The 21,232-nt window shown below is 38.0% G+C and overlaps 2 protein-coding genes across 3 annotated transcripts in view; both read left to right on the top strand.

The window, feature by feature from the left end:
* The window catches only part of ADAMTSL1 (ADAMTS like 1), a 908,570-nt gene that overhangs the window by 555,652 nt on the left and 331,686 nt on the right, over positions 1–21,232 (top strand). For both annotated transcript variants that reach the window (XM_059141548.1, XM_059141549.1), the window contains one exon: positions 141–268. In XM_059141548.1, coding sequence (XP_058997531.1) covers positions 141–268 — 128 coding nt within the window. The remainder of the gene's footprint in view (positions 1–140; positions 269–21,232) is intronic.
* Positions 8,930–9,743, top strand: LOC131812267 (proteasome subunit beta type-5). The gene has a single exon (XM_059141551.1). It carries the CDS (start codon positions 9,045–9,047, stop codon positions 9,525–9,527), a length of 483 nt encoding a protein of 160 aa, XP_058997534.1. The 5' UTR covers positions 8,930–9,044; the 3' UTR covers positions 9,528–9,743.

The following is a 21,232-nucleotide window of genomic DNA, read 5'->3' as shown; positions in this document are numbered from 1 at the left end:
ATTAAATCAGAAAGAATCTGATTCATGTTTTCGTCTCCAGCAAGGCTACCATAAACCTACTTAAAGAACACCCTCCCTTCAGGATGCGTTTTAGGGTTCAGTGGGGACATGATACTGACCTCCCCTTTTTTTTCTCACAGAGCTCCAGGACGGCACGCTCTGAGGAGGACCGAGATGGCCTGTGGGATGCTTGGGGCCCATGGAGTGAGTGCTCACGCACCTGCGGTGGAGGGGCCTCCTACTCGCTGAGACGCTGCCTCAGCAGCAAGTAAGTCCTACACCCCAGAGTGTAAGGCCCAGAGATAGCAGGTTCAATGCATACTTTTGTGATTGGGTGTATCCAGAACTTTTGGTGCTGCACAAATCCAGATGAAAGGAAGGTACCAAAAATTAAATCTGTGCATCTATAACTAGGGTATTTATATATTTTGAGGTGACAAGTAATATTCTCTCATTTACCAAGCAAATTTTGTCTGTTTTCATGTTAAAACTGGAAGGAGAATTTATGGTTGGAAATAGACCTTGTATGTTAAGCTCCATAATATCTTGGACTTGTTAAATCAGCTTAATATTATTGCAAGACTAGCAATAATATTAACATTGACAACACATTCAGTTTCTGGTGGATTCCAGTGCCATCAAGCACTTCACAAATGAGGGATATGTCGGTTTGGTGAACTTCCAATGGCTGGAAGTTCCCTAAGGTTATTCAGTTCAATGAATGATGAAGTTTGCACATAAAGAAATTTGGGTGAACAGAAACTGCTGTGGGAATTGGGCATGGGCGTGAAGGCAGTGGGGAAGGTAGAGAGTGGCTAATGGGTTCTAAGCTGAAAGTAAAGGCCTAGAGACTTTAGAATGAAAATCTACTTGTAATAATAATGCAGAACTGTATCTTGAGCTGTGTGGTCTACAACTAGATTTTTCTCCAGACTATAAAATGCAAAGTATGATAGTAATATTTTTTAATGAAAGATTTTTATTGACACTGAAAAGGGTTACATGTGACAAGTTAAAAGTTTTGATGGAAATAATTATATATTATAAAACATGAAACAGAAGAAGGAAAAACACATATATCTGCTGATTCTTGTAGACTTTTCATAAATAGCAGAAAGTAGTAAGATGTAGGTTCAGAAAAATGTCAACTTACTCTAATGAGTAAGACTTTCTTGGAGTCAAAATCCAAGTCTCATTCCTTTCTCTGTTCCCTAGGCTTGCACATGGTCTGAGAGGTAGGTGTTCCTTCACTAAATGCACTATAACTGGAGGCCATTTTGGTTCCAGGCAGATCCAGGTGGAAATGATGTAGGGTATATCCTACAAGAAACCAGATCAGTTCTGGTATTTAGCCATGCCCAGGTTTGGGTCTAGTCTGAAGATGGAGCTGTTGGATTGCCTCCACTAACATATTTGTTTGTCATCTTCGGAGGCCAGTTTCATATCAAACTAGATCCCTGCACTGATTAGGAAAAACAGACCTTCCATTTTTACGATTCACCTCTTATCTTAATCTTAAAGCTTCCTCCATCTGTGTGGCATGATGCTACACGGTGAGAGCACCATGAGCTATAACTGATAACACATCCATCAGTAAAGCCAAAATGTGCAAATTTGAAATGTTCCTTTTATGCAGTTTTCTCAGATTACCATGCCTACAGGAGTGAGCCAAAGCATGTGTCTCACAAAGGCTGGGAAGGAGTATATGGGAGCTTTCATACTGGTTCACTGATGCCAGTGCTACGGTGTGAGACTCTTGTACTGAGTGAGAGATGGACAAGCAACTTAAGGGATAAATTACAACCACAGATAGAACTCTATCATTTGACAAAGCATCAAGTATTGATGTTATGTGAAATTCACAACTACTCTTATAAAAATCACATAGGAACTAAGGACTCCAAATGTTAGCATTTTATTAAGATACTGTAAAGGATATCAGCTGTCATCTGCTCACAATGAATTGGAAAAGTAAAATGTCAATTCTAAAAATATAAACATATAGGCTGTATGTCCCTATCTGACATGAAACTATTGAGAAAAAAAATACATCGGGTGGCTGGGTGATAGACGTTAGGGACGGTATGTGCTATGGTGAGTGCTATGAATTGTGTAAGACTGGTGATTCACAGACCTGTACCCCTAAAACTAGTAATAGATTATATGTTAATTAAAAACAAGATTTAAAGTCCTTAAAAAGACACAAGCCTCATACCTTATGTAAGGATTTACTGGAATTATGTAATATCTCTAAATGCAAAATCTTGCTGAAGAAAAAGAGGCAGAATATGTTGTGGCCTTAAGTTGGGAACAGATTTCTTAGATACAAAAGTAAATTCATGATCGATAAGAACAAAAAAAAAAAAAAAAGAAAAGAAAGAAAAGAAGAAAAATACAGTAAGTAATCTAATACAGTAAGTAAACTCACAGGAAGTTGAACTTTGTGGGGAGGGGCACACCACCAGCCCCTGGATGGTCTTCTGTGGCCTTTTTATTCATTTTGAATAGCTAATCAACTTAATGGATTTTCTCCCCTTTCCACTCCACATTTAGACATCCAAATTTCATTTGATCACCTTATACTCTTGAGAGAGATCAGAGGTTATCAATGTACATGTCCTTCGAGGCCCAGCAGAAAATGTATTGTCTACTGGTAAGCATTCAAATTCAACCTAAATAAATCATATCCAGTTGCTTGACCTATTTTCCAGGCGTGGTGATATGTGCTCACAGGTCACTTTTAGCTCTGAGATTTTTAAGTCTATCAACTAATAATTATTCTATTCCAAATATGATAGAACTGTAAAAGCAGTTAAAGTACTCAGCTTCTATGGAATAAAGAACAACTACTCAACTTCTGGAGTTAATTATGTTCTGTGATGGCTGGGAGCTTGTGAAGAGGGTTTCTTAACTTTCTGAGTTTGAGAACTCTTCTCTGAGTGATCTTGTGAAGGGTCCAGGAAAGTAAAAATCAGTGGAGGGAAAGCAGAGTGACAATATGGACAAGTATTAAATATAAAATCCTTCTTCTCACTGGCAGTGCTTGATGCTGGAGAAAAAGCCCAGACCTAGCAAAATACTGAGCAGAATCTTTTCTTTGACTTCTACTCCAACAAAGGCTCACGGAAAGTAAACAGTGCTTATTTTTCCCAATTTCTGATATTGGAGTGTTGATAATTGCCCTTACTTGCAACCCTGGTTTGAGCAATAAAGGAAGGCACCATATAAACTTTTTTCTACAGCCTTTACTAATTTCTATAAGATTATGTTAAATTTCATTGAGTAGCTCTGATAATGCCACTGTTTTTAAAATTTATTTATTTATTTATTTATTTATTTATTTTCTGCATAACAGTATTCATTGTTTTTGCACCACACCCAGTGCTCCATGCAATCCATGCCCTCTCTAATACCCACCACCTGGTTCCCCCAACCTCCCATCCCTCACTGCTTCAAACCCCTCAGGTTGTTTTTCAGAGTCCATAGTCTCTCATGATTCACCTCCCCTTCCAATTTCCCCCAACTCCCTTCTCCTCTCTAACTCCCCTTGTCCTCCATGCTATTTGTTATGCTCCACAAATAAGTGAAACCATATGATAATTGACTCTCTCTGCTGGACTTATTTCACTCAGCATAATCTCTTCCAGTCCCGTCCATGTTGCTACAAAAGTTGGGTATTCATCCTTTTTGATGGAATTGCCACTATTTTTTTCTCTCCAAATTTTTATTTAAATTCTAGGTAGTTGACATGTAGTGTAATATTGGTTTCAGGAATAGAATTTAGTGATTCGTCACTTGTATACAACAGCCAGTTGATACAGGACTATTATTAATCTTGCCTCACTATGTCTTCTTTTGTTTTTGCATCATAATGTCTGCTTTTGTTTTTTGTTTTTTTCATTAGAAAACAAACTGTACCTACTTGTACTTTATGATAATTATTTTAAGTGAATTAAAAGTGTACCAGCTACCATGAGAAGCTGTTGCTTCTCTCAGATTCTTCACTTTCTCCCACCAAATACTCCAAAATAATATTTTTAACATATGCATTTTTCTGACTGATCTAGTAGTGTGTCTTGTTTAGTGGAAATTATCCTTCTTCAGCCTAAATTACTTAAGCATATAGTTTTAAATTTGATACTAAGGATCTGTCTCTGAGAGCTCTAACTTTGTCTTCGGCCAGTTAATTTAAGTTTTCCCATAAGGAGTTCCAGATGCATAAGGCACTTAAGAATACTGTGCATAACATCATATGTACCACTGTATTAGGTCTGTGCCAAGACCAAGGTCAAGGGGTAAACGGCAGTTCATTTGAAATGGCAATGAGTCAGATAGCTGGATGCTCTCAAGTGCTGTGTCAACCTTTATATTGGTGCCTGAAGAAGACTTAAAGGTCTTTTACGACATTTTTTGCTTTCTGAAATGCCAAATTAATTTCCAGACTAATATATAGTATAGATTAATAGATTAATACACTAAGAGTAGAATATTTTGTTAAATCCCAACTGATTAAATGAATGTCTCATCAGATTTATATATACCCAAACAGCAAAAAAAATGGCTTGCTTATAAAAAATGAAAGCATTTTTTTCAAGTTAATAAATTTTGTACTGAATTTTCAAGTTGAATAGAAATTTTGGAGCTGAATAAACTTACTAGATAAATAAGAAAAAAATCATCACAGTGTGGAAGTGCCTAAAAAAAGAAGATTATGATATTATTCCAAAGGGATGTGGTGCCAGAATGTTGTCAATATAAATACAGAAAAATTAAAATAAACATCCTCAAGGAGTCTTATCTCACACTAATGGGGAAGATCATTCAAACTTGTCATTTCATAATAATTGTACTAAGGGAAAGTAAGCTAACTCCTCTGATATTTTTAATTGCAAACATAATTTTTCTCCCATAAAAATATTGATACTTACAGTAATATAAGCTTTAGTTAGCAAGTAATTTCTACACCATATAATAATAAATAACAAAAGAAAAATTTTAACATTAAGATTTGGCTTCTTAAACAAATATTTTTTTCTTTTAAAGTCATCTCATCTCTAGCATAATATCCAATTAAGATTCACAGGACTTGTTTTAAGAGGTTTTAGAACCTTCAGCTAAAATGAGCCCGAAAGCAAGATTTATCTGTTATTCTTCATCTAGTGTTCTATGTTATCAGCCTTGTTTTCATTGGAAATACTTGAGTTTTTGTTTAAAAGAAAGATATGCAAGTTCAGAATGGGTCTGACTTCTCATTTATGTGAGATGTTCTTTTCATTGTGTTAGGGAAGATTTCACATTTTAGGATGTTTAAGGGTTTCTGGTTGCCTTCCTTTTACTTTCAGGGTTAAAGCCTAATCTAAATATATAACCAGTACTTCTAATAGTTCTTTAATGGTCCAGATCATATATCTTAGAGGGTTGTTCTCCCCCCAACCCCACCCCCAGCCACCAAGGTCTGATCTCCTTTCAGGAAAAGAATACTGAATGTTTAGAACCAATTTATGGCCTATTTTATCCCGTAAACTTGTTTGTTAAAATTAAAAATGGTTGGAAATCTGTTTGGTGTTCATAACCCCTACTAGCCATATTGGGAATTTGTAACTCTTTGTTGTCTTTTTTCTGTTTATTTAAAAAATTCCTTATTTGGCTAGTTCAGTAGCCTATTTGAAGTCTTTATTTCTCCTTAATTTCCTTTTTCTTAAGAACTACTTTATTGAGAAATCTTTGACATGTAAAAAGAACATATATATAAGGAGTACAACTTAATGTTTCAGTATATTCATACATTGTGAAAAGATCACTACAATGAAGCTAAATAATTTATGCATCACACCTACATAGTTACTGCATGTGTATGTATATGTTGAGAAGATTTAAAAGGTCTCCTCTCTCAACTTTCAAGTAAATAATATAGTATTTTTAACTGTTACCGCCATTCTATACATGAAATTTCCCAAACTCATTCATCTTGCATAACAGGAACTTTGTACCCTTTGACCAACATCTCCTCATTTCTCCCTCTCCTCTGCTCCTGGTAATTATGCTTACTCTCTGTTTTTATGAGTTTCACTATTTCAGATTCCACTTGTAAGTGAGTCATGCAGTGCTTGTCTTTTCTGTGTCTGGCTTATTTCACTTAGAAGAATATCCTCCAGATTCTTCCATGTTGTTACAAATGGTAGGACTTCCTTCTTTGTTAAGACTAAAGAATATTCCATTGTGTGTATATGCCACATTCTCTTCACCCATTTCTCTGTCAATGAACATTTAGATTGTTTCTATGTCTTGGCTATTATGAATAATCTATAGTGAAAATGGGTGTAGATATCTTTTCAAGACCTAGATTTCATTTCCTTTGGATATATGCATTTAGAAGTGCAATTGTTGGATCATATAGTAGTTGTATTTTTAATTTTTTGAGGAACTTCCATAATCTTCCATAATAGTTTTACCAATTTACCAATTTGCTTCCTACCAACAGCATAGAAAGGTTCCCTTTTCTTTACATCTCACAAACACTTGTTACTTTTGTCTTTTTGATAATAGTCATTCTGTGGGTATGAGCTGATACCTCATTGTTGTTTTGATTTGCATTTCCCTGATAATTAATGATGTTAAGCACCTTTTCATGTGTCTGATGGCCATTTGTATATTTTCCTTTGAGAAATATCTGTTTAGGTTCTTCGCCCATTTTTTAGTTGCATTATTTTATTTTTTACAATTGATTGTAGGAGTTTCTCATATATTTTGGATAACTCTTTATCAGATACACAATTTACAAATATTTTCTCCCATTATGTAGATTGCCTATTAACTTTGTTGATTGTGTCCTTTGCTATACAGAAGCTTTTTAGTTTCACCTAGTCCCACTTATCTATTTTTGGTTTTGCTGCACGTGGTTTTGGTGTCATGACAAAATTTGCTAACACCAATGTCAAGAAGCTTTTTCCCTATTTTCTTCTAGCAATTTTACAGCTCCAGGTTTTACATATTTAAGTCTTTCATCCATTTTGAGTTGATTTTTGCATTCACTGTGGGAATAAGTGTCCAATTTCATTCTTGTGCATATGGATATCCAGTTTTCCTAACATCATTTATTGAAGAGACTGTCTTTTCCCCCATTGTGAGTTCTTCGCACCCTTGTCAAAGATTGGTTGACCAAATATGTGTGAGCATGCCTAAGAGTCTTTGTTTTGCTCCTTTGGTCCAAATGTCTGTTTCTTAATGCCTTGCATACTGCTTTGAGTACTATAGCTTTGCAATATAGTTTGAAATCAGAATGTGTGATGCCTCTGGCTTTGTTCTTTCTCAGTATTTCTTTGGCTATTTGGGGTCTTTTGACGTTCTACCTCAATTTTAGGTTTGTTTCTCTATTTCTGTGAAGAATGTCATTGGAATTTTGAGAGGGAGTGTATTGAATGTATAGATCACTTTGGGTATTAAGGACATTTTAACAATATGGACATTCTTCCAGTCTGTGAGCATGAGTTATCTTTCCATTTATCTATGTCTTTAATTTCTTTCACAATTGTTTTTTAGTTCACAGGGTATGTCTTTCACCTAACTGGTTAATTTATTCCTAAGCATTTTATTCTTTTTGTTGCAGTTGTAAATGGGATTGTCCTAATTTCTTCCTCAGGTCATTTGTTATTAATGCGTAGAAATGCCACTAATTTCTATGTTGATTTTATATCCTGAAACTTTATTGACTTTATTTATTAGGTATGATAGTTTTTTGTTGTTGGAATCTTTAAATTTTTCTATGTATATGATCATGCCATCTGCAAAGATCATTTTGTTTCTTCTTTTCCATTTAGATGCCTCTAATTTCATGTTCAGTTACTTCAACTAGGACTTTTGTACTTTGTTAAATAGAAGTAGTAAGAATGGGCATTCTTGTTTATATTGGATCATAGAGGAAAAGTTTTCAGCCCCATTGATAATGATGTTAGCTGTAGGTTGTTCAAATATGACCTTCATTGTTTTGAGCTAATTTACTTTTACACCCATTTTTAAAGGCTTTTTTTTATTATTATTATTATGAACAGATAACCGAATTCTTTCAACTCTTTTTCCTGCATCTGCTGAAATGACCATGTGGGTTTTATCTTTCATTATATTAATGTGGTGTATGAATTTGATTGATACATATATATTATACCACCCTTGCATCCCACAGATAAATCCTTTATGGTCATCCTTGTAATGTGCTATTGAAATCCATTGGCTAGAATTGTATTGATGATTTTTGCTACCATGTTCATTAGGGATATTGGCCTATAGTTTTCTTTATTTGCAGTGTATTTGTCTGGCTTTGGCACAAGACCAATACTGGCCTCATAAGATAAGTTTGGAAGTGTTCCCTCTTCTTCTATGTTTTAGAAGAGTTTAGGAAGAATTGGTATTATTACTTTTTAATGTTTAGTGGAATTCATCAGTGAAACCGTTAGGTTCTGGTTTCCTTTGTTGGGAGATATTTGATTATTGATTCAATCTTCTTATTAATTATTAGTCTGAACTAGTAAACAAACAGACCAAGTCCACAATTATCAGGAAAAAAAAGAAATAATAAAGATGAGATCAGAAATGAATCAAATAGCACTGAGAAAAACCACAGAAAAATTGTTTTTTGTTTTTTGAAGAGATAAATAAATAATCAACAAACTTTTAGCTAAAGGAAAAAGAGAAGATGCAAATCAGAAATGAAAGAGAAGGGTGCCCAGCAGGTGACGGTGCACCGGGAGGATCTTGCGCGAGGCCGGGCACTGCACATAGCTACCACAGGACGCCCGGGTGTCCGCAGCGGCGATGACTCCGTGCCGGAAGCGGAAGGCCAAGGTGGTGGTGCCGTGGGCCAGCCTGGGGCCATGCGTCCGCAGGAAGGTTTGAGGGTCACAACCTGGGGGCACGGCCCAGCCGCTGGCCTGAGGCAGTTTCAACATGGAGTCATTGTTGCAGCGGACTCTCGGGCCACAGCTGGTGCCTATATAGCCTCCCAGACAGTAAAGAAGGTGATAGAGATCAATCCCTACCTGCTGGGCACCATGGCTGGGGGCGCAGCGGATTGCAGCTTCTGGGAGCGGCTGTTGGCTCGGCAATGTCGAATATATGAGCTTCGAAACAAGGAACGCATCTCGGTAGCAGCTGCCTCCAAGCTGCTTGCCAACATGGTGTATCAGTATAAAGGCATGGGGCTGTCCATGGGCACCATGATCTGTGGCTGGGATAAGAGAGGCCCTGGCCTCTACTATGTGGACAGTGAAGGAAACCGGATCTCGGGGGCCACCTTCTCTGTAGGTTCTGGCTCTGTGTATGCTTATGGGGTCATGGATCGGGGTTACTCCTATGACCTAGAGGTGGAACAGGCCTATGATCTGGCCCGTCGAGCCATCTACCAAGCCACCTACAGAGATGCCTACTCGGGAGGCGCAGTCAACCTCTACCATGTGCGGGAGGATGGCTGGATCCGAGTCTCCAGTGACAGTGTGGCTGATCTGCATGACAAATATAGTGGCTCTACCCCCTGAAGGAGGGTGGATGTGGCTGCTTGCATTTCTTGGGGGAAACTGTTGCTGGCAATGTGGGTACAGCTCCCCATCCTCTAGTGGAGGGGTCCTCAATTGTACTGATAATTTTTTTAAGCTCTGGTGGCATTGACCTCTATGTGTTACTAGTTGTTAATGACCTGCTGCAGAGGTGATTATTTGTTTTACTTTCTTGGATGTTAACATTACACTACTCGACCTCAAAAAAAAAAAAAAAAAAAAAAAAAAAAAAAAAAAAAAGAAATGAAAGAGAAGACATTATAATGGATGACTCAGAAATTAAAAGGACTGTAAGGGACTGTTTTGAACAATTACATACCAACAAATTGGATAACCTAGAAGAAATGGGTAAATTCTTGAAAACATATAACCTTCTAAGAGTGAATCTCCTCAATTTTCATTCATTCACTTAATAAATACTTAGTGAACAGTACCATGGATAGGCAATTATAATTAAGGATAAAAGGCCAAAAGGTCAAGCATCTCCTTTGGGGGATTTACCAAATTATTAAGTTCCTACTTGAGTTTCTACTGATTATAGTTGCAGAATATTTTCAAAAGAGAATTTCACTCAGTTCTGCAATTAGGTAATACATATGTAGCAATGGTCTTATCCCAACTGTACTTGAGAATCACCTAGACATCTTTAAAAATACACACACACACACACACACCTGGGCCCCACTGAAAACCAATGAAACTCAAATCTCTACAGGTGAGCCCTAATCTTAATAAAATTTTAAGAAACTCTCAAAAAATTTTAGTGTATATCCAATGTTAAAATTGCTGCTTTTTTTAAAAGATTTTATTTATTTATTTGACAGAGAGAGAAATCACAAGTAGGCAGAGAGAGAGGAGGAAGCAGGCTCCCTGCCGAGCAGAGAGTCCGATGCGGGGCTCGATCCCAGGACCCTGAGACCATGACCTGAGCCGAAGGCAGAGGCTTTAACCCACTGAGCCACCCAGGCGCCCCAAAAGTGCTGCTCTTTTGAAGGGGATGATAGTGAAATGATTCAGCCTTCTGGGAATTTAGAGATTGGGGCAATAAAGAAAAGAAGAGATTTTCTGATAAAGAAATTCATATAAGTTTTGATTCCTCACTCAAGATTCTAGGAAATGATCCAATCTGTAACATAGGAAGAAAGTCCTGGGCACCAGCTTATCAGGACATAGAAGTAGTGATTTTCCCTACACTTCTGCAAGCCAAGAAAACAACTCTTCTGAGTACTTACACAATTGTCTAGTATTAGTCAAGGTCAACCTTGCCCAAATTGGCAATGGACTAAGTGATTTCTCAAGTTTTTTTTCCGTTCCAGTTTTATGACTCTTTATGCCTCCAGGTTGTTAGTGAATGACTAAGTTAATGCCCAGTAACTGGGTATCTTATGTAGATTCACAGAGATCTACCTCCCTTTGATTCATTAAATTTCCTATCCATAGAATGGAGTTTAACTTTCTACCTTCAATTCAGCATCTATCATTACCCTTAATAGGCTTCCTAATAGTACTCGAATTCTGTCATCTGTTTGGGCCCAATATGTGCAATAGAAAAGAGGAGTTTATTTAACCTTAACTGTTTTGCTTAATTTCAGCCACTGGGGGAGAAGGGGTTGGCAAGAAGGAGGGGGCAGGCCGGAGAAGAATAAAGAGAAAGAATGAGAGATTGATAGAAATTAAAAGGACACCAGATATTATGACCAGGGATATCCGAATTGCATACACTAGGGGAAGGATACTTTACCTGGAGGCAAAAAGAATAAATATAGAATACTAAGTAACATCATATTCATGTACAATCATCAGCTGAAACCCATAACTACATAGGCCAACCTTAAGTAGCTGCAGAGCCAATCCCTACCTCTGGGCTTTCAGGTAGGTCTTACGGGTCGAGACTGATATCTTTTCCTAGTGGGAGAAAGTCACCTGTTTGGGAACCTGGCTCTCCTAATAGTGTGTTTCACTGTCTCTGTGAGAACCTTTTACCTTTTTCTGTAGACTGTCCCCTTTAGTTTTTTAAAGTACTACTACTGACCCCACTATTTTCTAGCTATGTGACACTGGATAGGGTTTTCAATTTTTCTGGGATTTCGTTTGCTCGTTTATGATGTCAAGGGGGCAGTGCCTGGAACAGAATAGGTGTTCAATAAATATTTATATCCAACAAATGTCTAAGGTGTCCTTCAACTCTAAAATTGAATGTGTGACCCTGAGACAGAGAGCTTTTCTCCTCCACATATGCAGTCAAAACCCATTTTGCTGCCAGATAGGAAGAGGAACAAAGGCTGCTCTTAATATGAATGGTTTTAAAGAAAAACGTTGTTATTCTCCAGGCCCCCATCTTGCAACAGACATCTGGGTGATATGAGCGGATTGAAGAGCTTTTGTCTGTAGCCAAAATAATTCATAAATTCCCAGCTCCAGGGTTGTGTCGGGTGAGGTTGTGAGAGTCCTAGAGTTTCATAATATACATTTTCCTCATGGGGAAGACGGAAAAGTTGGACTTGATGTTGCTAAAACACATTTGTTTTTATTCTCATTCTTTGCCTCTTTTGGCTACTGAGCAAATGTAAGATTATTTGCAAACCTTATGGCCTGTGTATATGTATAAAAAAGTACATGTCCTTCCTGCTAGTGGATCTTGAGCCAAAGGCAGCAATCCCCCTACCCCATACCCCGCCATCTTTCAGAGGGAACAAATGCATCATGGTGACAAATATAACTTTGAGTAAATAGGTGAAAATAAACAGAATCTGTTAAAAAAAAAAAAAAGTCGTAGCTTCCTTCCTCTGGTAACTATTTTGTTTCATTTCACACTTTTCATCTTCATTTTATTATAGAAAGATTCCAATCAGGTTTCCAGGGTCAAAACTTAGCGCAAATATTAGACCAAAAGTTCTCTGTGGTCTCCGGATAGCATTTCCTTCTGTTCTACAGCTTCTCTCTTTCTTTGACCCACTTTCCCTTCCTGCCTTCCTGACCTTCCTCTCTCCCTCTCTCCTTCCCTCTTTTCTTTACTCAGAAAATGCTCCTGGAGTCCTAACTCTACACCAGGCCCTCTGCTAAGTACTGGGGCTCAGAGACATAGACGGCAGGGGGAGAAAAGCATATAAAAGAAACAAAAAACATGTTTTGTTTTTTTAAAGTGAAAACACCCCTGGACAGCTAGAGGACTCTCCTGGTCCTTTCAAAACCTGACCACATTGCTTGTCATCTACGATATCCCTCCGTGGCCATGCCCAGCTAGCAAAACTCTTACTGTTATTTAAAGTTGCATCCTCTGCTGTGTCCCTCGGTCTCACTTTGCTATACTTTCCCACCACTTTGAGTTTCCTTTCCATGACCTGGCATGTGTATGGCATTGTCCCCTGCTACATGATCAGCGTATGGGCACAGGTTTTATCGTGCTTGTCTTTAGATCTTCTGCCTGGCACACAGCAGGTACCTGCCCACTTCAGTGTTGGACACATTTATTGAATAGAATATTAGGGCCAGGAACCTGTTGTAGGGCTGTTTCTGGAGTTACCTCTTCTTCCATCACACTCTTGGGACACATGGGGCCCATATGGGACATCGTACTTAAAATACTATCTTTTTAAGTACTTTTCTCTCACCAGCTTATCCCTTTGTCCAACTCCCTTTTCATGTAGTATCCAGACCATACCCACTAGTTGTTGACTATGAAGTAGACACTTGTGTGTTTTACGTGGGCTGGTGTGGATTTTTTTCCAATGAAATTATGACATGGAAAGAGTCAGAAAGGTCCTCATTTTTCTATCTTTCCCAATGCCTTTCATAGTACTGGTTCAGGTTGGAGGCTCAATAAATGTGTTAAGAGACTATGAATCTGAGAGCCTTATACAAAAGCTTGTTTGCCAGAAACCCTGCACGAGGGTTCATTTTCCCCGTCAGACTGCTTACTGTACGTTTTCTCATTAAATTTTCTGAGCGGTATGCTTGGAGCAGTTTCTGGCATCATTAGAAGTTGGGCATGATCATTGTGGTTTACATTGTCATTGTTATTGCTTTCGGCTTTTTTGATTGCACGGGCATACTCCTCATTTTCAGAACCTCAACCCATATTTGTGAGAACACAATGCCTTGTTGTAACACGCCTGTCTTTGAAGAACATAGAGATATGTAAAATCATACTTGTTTGGGGAAAAAAAAAACCCTTGGCAGGGATTTTTGTAGTTGTAATTAAGAACACACCAAACACTCAGAGTAGTAGCAAATAAACCAATTTGAAACTCAGGGGATAAACTCCAAAATCCAGCCTACAATATCCTCACGTGAGTCTAAATTTTAATTGAACAGCTCTGCAGCCTCTTAGCTGCTGCTAGAGAATCTATAAAGGTTAGAAAAGATTTCCTTAGTTTCCTATGGTAAAGAAAAGATCAAACAAGCAGAGGGAATGTCTTCTCAGAATGTTTTCTCCAAACCTACATCATCTCCATTCATATTGAATTAGTTCTTGACATGAAGTTTTAACCCCCTCTGTATGCATGAACTGAGGTCTCCAAGCTGGTAGAGTTTTCAGAATGTTTTTCTAATGAGAGATTAGTATAGAGCAGAAGTGGTGAATTATAAAATTAAGGTTACAAAAATATGCTGTCTATGCCAAAGGAACACTTTAAAGTCGAGGTCTCCATTTATGGCACCATTTTTAAAATTTGGGTCTCTGCCCCCCCCCCCATTCTGTTTAAGATTGCTTTGAAAATGCAGCTTTTAGGCCAACTGTTCTTTTGGCATCTGAGGCCACGTTAGAGCGTCTGGCAGATGGAGAAGAGCTAGTGCGACACTAGGGCTGTGTCTGTTCCCAGCCAGCTCACCTACTGATGGATGATGCCTGGCAGCCTGCCTCCTTGTTGTTTGTTGTATTATTATGACAGAAAGCATTTTCAAAAGCTACATTTATCAAGCTGTCATAATAGTTTGGCTTGTGTATCTATCTACTCAGAAAAAAAAATAAATCTCTCCCTCAGCCCTAATCTGTTTGAGCCACGTGAGACATCACACACAGAGGGGCAGTCCAAAATGAACAGGGCATCCTGTGTGAACGTGAGGACCTTTCAACTAAATGCCTAAAAGAAGAGATATTTTTTATGCTTACATTTGAAAGTCCCACAGCACACAAGACCTGTCTTTCCCTTGTTTCAAGGGTACTTTTTCGTTGCGGGTTGTATGTGTTGCAGATGCATTATTTCTATTTAGGTGACTTTGTCGAAGGAAGGAGATTTAACCTCAAGGAGGAAAAACACTGAAGTTTGCCACAAAGAAGGTCAAAGAGATTTATTAATGTTTAAGATCTGTTTTTCTTTAGCAAGTATCATCGATCAAGCATTACTTGTTTGTTTTTTAAGATTATATTTATTTATTTGAGAGAGAGAGAGAGAGAGAAAGCACAAGCATGGGGGGGGGGGAGAAGAGGGAGAGGGAGAAGCAGACCGCCTGCTGAGTAGGGAGCCTGGTGTGGGACCCAATCCCAGGACTCAGATTACAGTCTTAGCCAAAGGCAGACACTTGACCCACTGAGCCACCCAGGTGCTCGAAACATTTCTTGTTATGGAGAATCTTGTAAGCAAGTTTCTTATTACTTGAGATAGGTCTGGGAGCTCATGGCTGTTGGAAGTGGGTAGAGAGAGATTCAAAGTCTGTCTGGAGTAAACATACACTACTTAAATGTGTGTTAAAAATATTTCATATCTAGTGGTGCCCAGTGGCTCAGTAAGTTAAACATCTGGCTCTTGATTTTGGCTCAGGTCATGATCTCGGGTCATGAGTTGGAACCCTGAGTCAGGGCTTGAGATTCTCTCTCTCCCTCTCTTCTATTTCCCCCCAACCCTAACCCCTGGTCTTGCTCCTTCTCTTTCTCTCTCAAACCCCTGGTCTTGCTCCTTCTCTTTCTCTCTCAAATATTAATGTTAATAAAGCACTCACTGGGGATGCATACTAGAACATCTCCAATTATTCAGAGGTATGGTATATAATGACTATATATTGGTCATGCAGATAACATGATTATCTGCAGATCTGTTTTTATTGAGGTGTAATTAACATATAACATTGTAGAGGTTCAAGGTATACAATAAAATGTGTTGGTTTGGTGGTTTTCCCCCTCATTTTTCTCATCCTCTAGGCACCTTGCTTTTGCAATCATCAGCTCATTCTCTATATTTATAGGTCTGATTCTATTATTTGATTGTTTATTCATTTGTTTTGTTTTTTAGATTCCACATATGAGTGAAATCATACGGTCTTTGCTCTCTTCTCAGGCTGACGATTTTTCTTAACATAGGATCTTCTAGGTCTATCTGTGTTGTTCCAAATGACAAGACCTCCTCCTTTGTTATGACTGCATAATATTCCATTGCATATATACATCACATCTTCTTCACCCATTCACCAGTCATTGGATATTTAGGATGCTTCCCTATCTTCACTATTATAAAAAGTGCTGCAGCAAACATAGGGATGCCTATATCTTTTCAAATTAGTGTTTTCATTCTCTTTCAGTAAATACTCAGGAGTGGAATTATTGAATCATACAGTATTTCTATTTTTAATTTTTTGAGGAAACGTCCTATTGTTTTCTACAGGGGCTGCACCAGTTTACATTCCCACCAGCAGAGCACAAGGGTTCTTTTTTCTCCACATCCTCACCAATACTTGTTATTTCTTATCTTTTTTTAGTCATTCTGACGGTTGTGAAGGGATATTTCATTGTGGTTTTGATTTGCATTTTTCTGATGAGGAGTGATGTTGAGCATCTTTTCGTGTATCTGTTGGTCATCTGGATGTCTTCTTTGGAAAAAGGTCTATTCATGTTCTCTGCCCATGTTTTAGTTAGATTGTTTTTTTTTTTTTCTTCTTTCTTCCTTCCTTCCTTCCTTCCCTTTTTTCTGTTGAGTTATGTAGTTTCTTTCTATATTTTGGATATTAACCTCTTATTAGATATAGCATAAAAATTTTAAGGCATACGACATGTTGATTTGATGCATCTGTATCTTGCAATATGATTGCCACTTTTGTTAATATCTCTCACATGTCACAGAGTTATCATTTCTTTTCTGTGGTGGGAACAATTTCTCCTAGAAACTTTAAAGTTTATGATACAGTGTTTTTATGTATAATCACCAGGCTATGCATTAAATTTCCACCATTTACTTGTCTACCAGTTGCCAGTTTGTGCCCTTAAATAACTACATCTCCCCAATTCCTCCACACACACAGTCCCTGATAACTACCATTCTATTCTGTTTCTGGGTAGATACTTTTTGAAGAAGGGGTGGTGCTGAACTTGCTCCTCTTGCTGGGATCAAGCACCACACCAAGAAAGTTTCCTCATGAACCAGGCTCACTTTGATTCTCATGAAAGACATTCTAAATTGGAATTAATAATGATTTAAACATGGAATAAAATGCAAAACACTGAAGGCTTACTTTTCTTAAACAAAAGAGTAAAACAGAGCTAAAGGAAAGAAGAGAACATGGGGCTTAAGGCACCCACCACTTAAATGTCCTCTGACTCCTCCTTCTCCCCTATGCAAGGCGTGATCACTGCCAACCATCTGTGATGTCCAGACTCTAGTTCTTCTAAACCCTAGGATTTATCACCAGTTTGACCCATGGATGAGGACAGTGAGCATCTGAGGATAGGTTTATACACAGTGTCCAGAGGTTCATGTAACCTCCTTATTTATTTTTTTTTTTTAGTTTTGCAATTTTTTTTTAATTTTTTATTTTTTATAAACATATATTTTTATCCCCAGGGGTACAGGCTGTGAATCGCCAGGTTTACACAGTTCACAGCACTCACCAAAGCACATACCCTCCCCAATGTCCATAACCCCACCCCCCTTCTCCCAACCCCCCTCCCCCCAGCAACCCTCAGTTTTGTTTTGTGAGATTAAGAGTCACTTATGGTTTGTCTCCCTCCCAATCCCAACCCTCCTACACTGTTGGTGGGAATGCAAGCTGGTGCAACCACTCTGGAAAACAGCATGGATGTTCCTCAAAATGTTGAAAATAGAACTGCCCTATGACCCAGCAATTGCACTACTGGGTATTTACCCTAAAGATACAAACGTAGTGATCTAAAGGGGCACGTGCACCTGAATGTTTATAGCAGCAATGTCCACAATAGCCAAACTATGGAAAGAACCTAGATATCCATCAACAGTTGAATGGATAAAGAAGACGTGATATATATACACAATGGAATACTATGCAGCCATCAAAAGAAATGAAATCTTGCCATTTGCGACAACATGGATGGAACTAGAGCGTATCATGCTTAGCGAAATAAGTCAAGCAGAGAAAGACAACTATCATATGATCTCCCTGATATGAGGAAGTGGTGATGCAACATGGGGGCTTAAGTGGGTAGGAGAAGAATCAATAACCTCCTTCTTAATGACCAAGTTGATTAGTATCAAGTGTTGTTTCCTGAAAGAACTTCTTACGATAATGTGTCTGTGGAAAATGAAAAGCAGACCAATGGTGCATCTGTACTTGGTCCTCTTAAGTGTTCTCAGAATTTGTTATTCCTCTTGAGGTCTTTGTTTAAAAAAAAAAAAAAATCCCAGAAATGTAGAAGTGCTTTAACTGGCTCCTTGGGGACACCAGTGGATACTGTAATGCTCAAATTGAAGTAAGAGAGGAAAACTATGCTCCAGTACTACACAAAATCCTGGTTCCAGCTGTAAGTCTGCTTATCTTGTCTAATCTGTGCTCATTTTAGGATCCACAATCTAAAGGACCTAGAGTCCCTCCATCAGCTTGAACTGCTGATATGGTTTTATATCTGTTCTCTTGTGAAGAGTTCATGGTTTCCTTCCAGGTAACTAAAAAGAGAGCATAAGCAGATGAACAGTCATATTTTAAAGTTCTTTGCCCGAGTCCATATTTGAGAGCCAGCAGGTATTCCAAGATATACTGTAACCTGTTTTGACTGTCACCTGTTTTGAGCAGCCCTCTTTGGTTTTGGGAAAACAAAGGCAAACTCCATGAGCAGTATTTTGAAATCCTGGAGTCTGAAACACACAGTTACTACATTTTCCTGAAACTCTTTACTGTCACCAAGGATGAGTCTGGTTATGTCCCCACAAGAATCTGTTTGCTTAGGGAGAAAATGAGAACCATTTTGAGGTAAAAATGGCTGTGCGTTACGCTTTTTTAAATTTTTTTTTAGTTTTTAGTGAGAGATAAGTTGAATATGCCTCCCTCTTTTAATGTCTTAAATGATGTTAGTGGGAGGATGGGGAAGTATGGGACCAACAAATTGCTAAAGCCTGGAAAGAGCTTTTCATTTTCCCTGGTAATTTATCTCTTCTGTGGTTGTCAAATTATAGTAATTGAAACTAAGATATCAGGATTTTAAGAATTGGAAGAGTTTGGATGGTTTGTTGTGTGTTAATGAGAGACCAATAAACTGTGCCTCAAGCTTACACTAATCTTATTATAAGTGAATTAAAGTCTGAATAATTCAGAAATAATAGCTTGTGATTGAGATGATTTCCATTTTTGAGAGGAGGAATTAAGTCAAAATTAATGACTGGCTAGGACTAAAGTGCTAAAATAAGTAAGTAAGTAAGTAAATAAATAAGGAACTTCCCATTACAAATCTGGTTTGGAATATATTTGAATATTTGCATTTTGTTCTTTCATACTTGAACCAGTTCTGAGTCCTTAACTGCTACCAGTCCTTAACTGGTACAGTCCTCACTAAACACAGCCCTGAAACTTCTCTATAGTTTAAGTTGAAAGGATGCATTTACTTAAAAATCTCTGTTATCAGTGGACTATAACGTGCTTTGGAAACCATTCTGGATTGAAATTTCTGTTTTCATTCCCAGAGGTGAATTTTATTTTGCTTAGATGTGAAGGAAGCCATTTGGCTGTTTTAGTGAATGAACTGCTAAAGAAAGGAAGAAAATATTTTTTACTGCTTGACCCTCAAATGAAGCTTTTGTGCCCAGATATATGCCTTGGATGAAGAAATTCACACTTGGCATGAATTAAATCCTTGTGGTGGAATAGTCACTTCATTAACTTAAATAAAATTTATATTCAGGTTTAATAAATTTGAGCTTTTAAAACATATAAGCTTCTCTGCCCTGCAGTTCTTTTCATGTTACATTTCATAGAGGTTCTCTTGGAGAGGTTCACGATACACAGTGTGTGTGTGTAGGTGTCTTTTACTTACTAAAAGTGAATTTACCAGAACTGAAGAGCAGCTGATAAATGGATAACGGTAACAATAAGGTGCAGTTAAGCCCCAGGCCAACTCTCTGCTTGGTTTCCCAGATTTCACCTAGTGTTAATATTTTATACACTTTTTTAAAAGATTTTATTTATTTGTCAGAGAGAGAGAGTGAGCACAAGCAGGGGGACAGGCGGGCAGGGGGAGTGGCAGGCTCTCCGCCGAGCAAGGAGCCAAAGGCGGGATTCGATTCCAGGATCATGACCTGACCAGAAGGCAGACACCCAACCAACTGAGCCACCCAGGTGCCCCAATATTTTACACCTCTTAAGCACATCTTGTTCTTTTTTTGTTGTTTTACATGCTCCAGAGTTAGACAAATCTGGGTTCCAGTCCCTGGTTCTCTCTCTTCTCAATTTTCTCATGTATTAAATGGGAATAATAAAAACGTGGAGAGTTGTCAGAAGCTTACTGATAATGTACACAGAATATGGAACCCTGGTTCGGATACCTACAGAAGGCACTCAATATATCATGCAGGCTAGAATTACTATTGTTACCCACAATTTCATAATGTCTTTCAGTAATGAGGACCTTTCCAAAATCTAGCATTACCACTTTAAATCATATTTCAGTCAGTTAAGTGAAATAAATAAAGTAATACTCTATAGTAAAGGCGAGGCTTAAGTCAGGGGAAAAATTATTTGTAAATCAATATGAGGTGTTAAGACAATTAGTAGACGTTCTTTGAAAATTGCAGCAAGTATTTCTCCTTGTTTTATGTTTGCTTTTGCTTTTGTGAAATAAGAAGGATTTTAATCAGTCTTTTATATTATGTGCCTTCATCTCCTATTTTTGTTTTTTACTTTAAAGATTTTATTTATTTATTTGACGGAGAGAAGACAGCAAGTGAGGGAACACAAGCAGTGGGAGTGGTAGAGGGAGAAGCAGGCTTCCCGCTGAGCAGGGAGCCCAATACGGGGCTCAATGCAGGACTCGATCCCAGGACACTGGGATCATGACCTGAGCCAAAGTAAGACACTTAACAACTGAGCCACCTAGGTGCCCCATCTCCTATTTTTCAAGGATGCTTTTAAAAACGTGTGTTCGTGGTTGCAAATATATTGGAAAAGGCTCGTTGAGGTTAATGAAGTGGGTATTTTTCTGCTTGTTTTGGTTTGATATTCAGTAAATGATATCTTGATAATATCTCCTTGGCATTTGAACAGAGCTTTTATAAATTATCTCAGCTTGTGATCACAACTTGGTGGCTCACCATCCCAACATACATTAGACCTATGAGAGGGGTAAGACCTTGAGAGGACAACAGGCTTATACAAGGAGAAGAGCAAAGTCTATGACCTACATCTTCAAATTCCTAATTTAAAAATGTTTTCATTATTCCTTTTGGGGGATAAGGCTAGGAAAAGAAAATAAAATTAGGTGAAAAGCATAGAGTCTTAAGGTCTTAATGATTAACACCAGA

The sequence above is a fragment of the Mustela lutreola genome, chromosome 12 (genome assembly GCF_030435805.1).
Source record: "Mustela lutreola isolate mMusLut2 chromosome 12, mMusLut2.pri, whole genome shotgun sequence".
Classification (NCBI taxonomy): domain Eukaryota; kingdom Metazoa; phylum Chordata; class Mammalia; order Carnivora; family Mustelidae; genus Mustela; species Mustela lutreola.
This window is presented reverse-complemented; position numbering and strand designations above follow the sequence as displayed.

Bases quoted from the DNA above. Each gene is read 5' to 3' on its own strand.
- LOC131812267 (XM_059141551.1), top strand. From the start codon at position 9,045: ATGGCTGGGGGCGCAGCGGATTGCAGCTTCTGGGAGCGGCTGTTGGCT.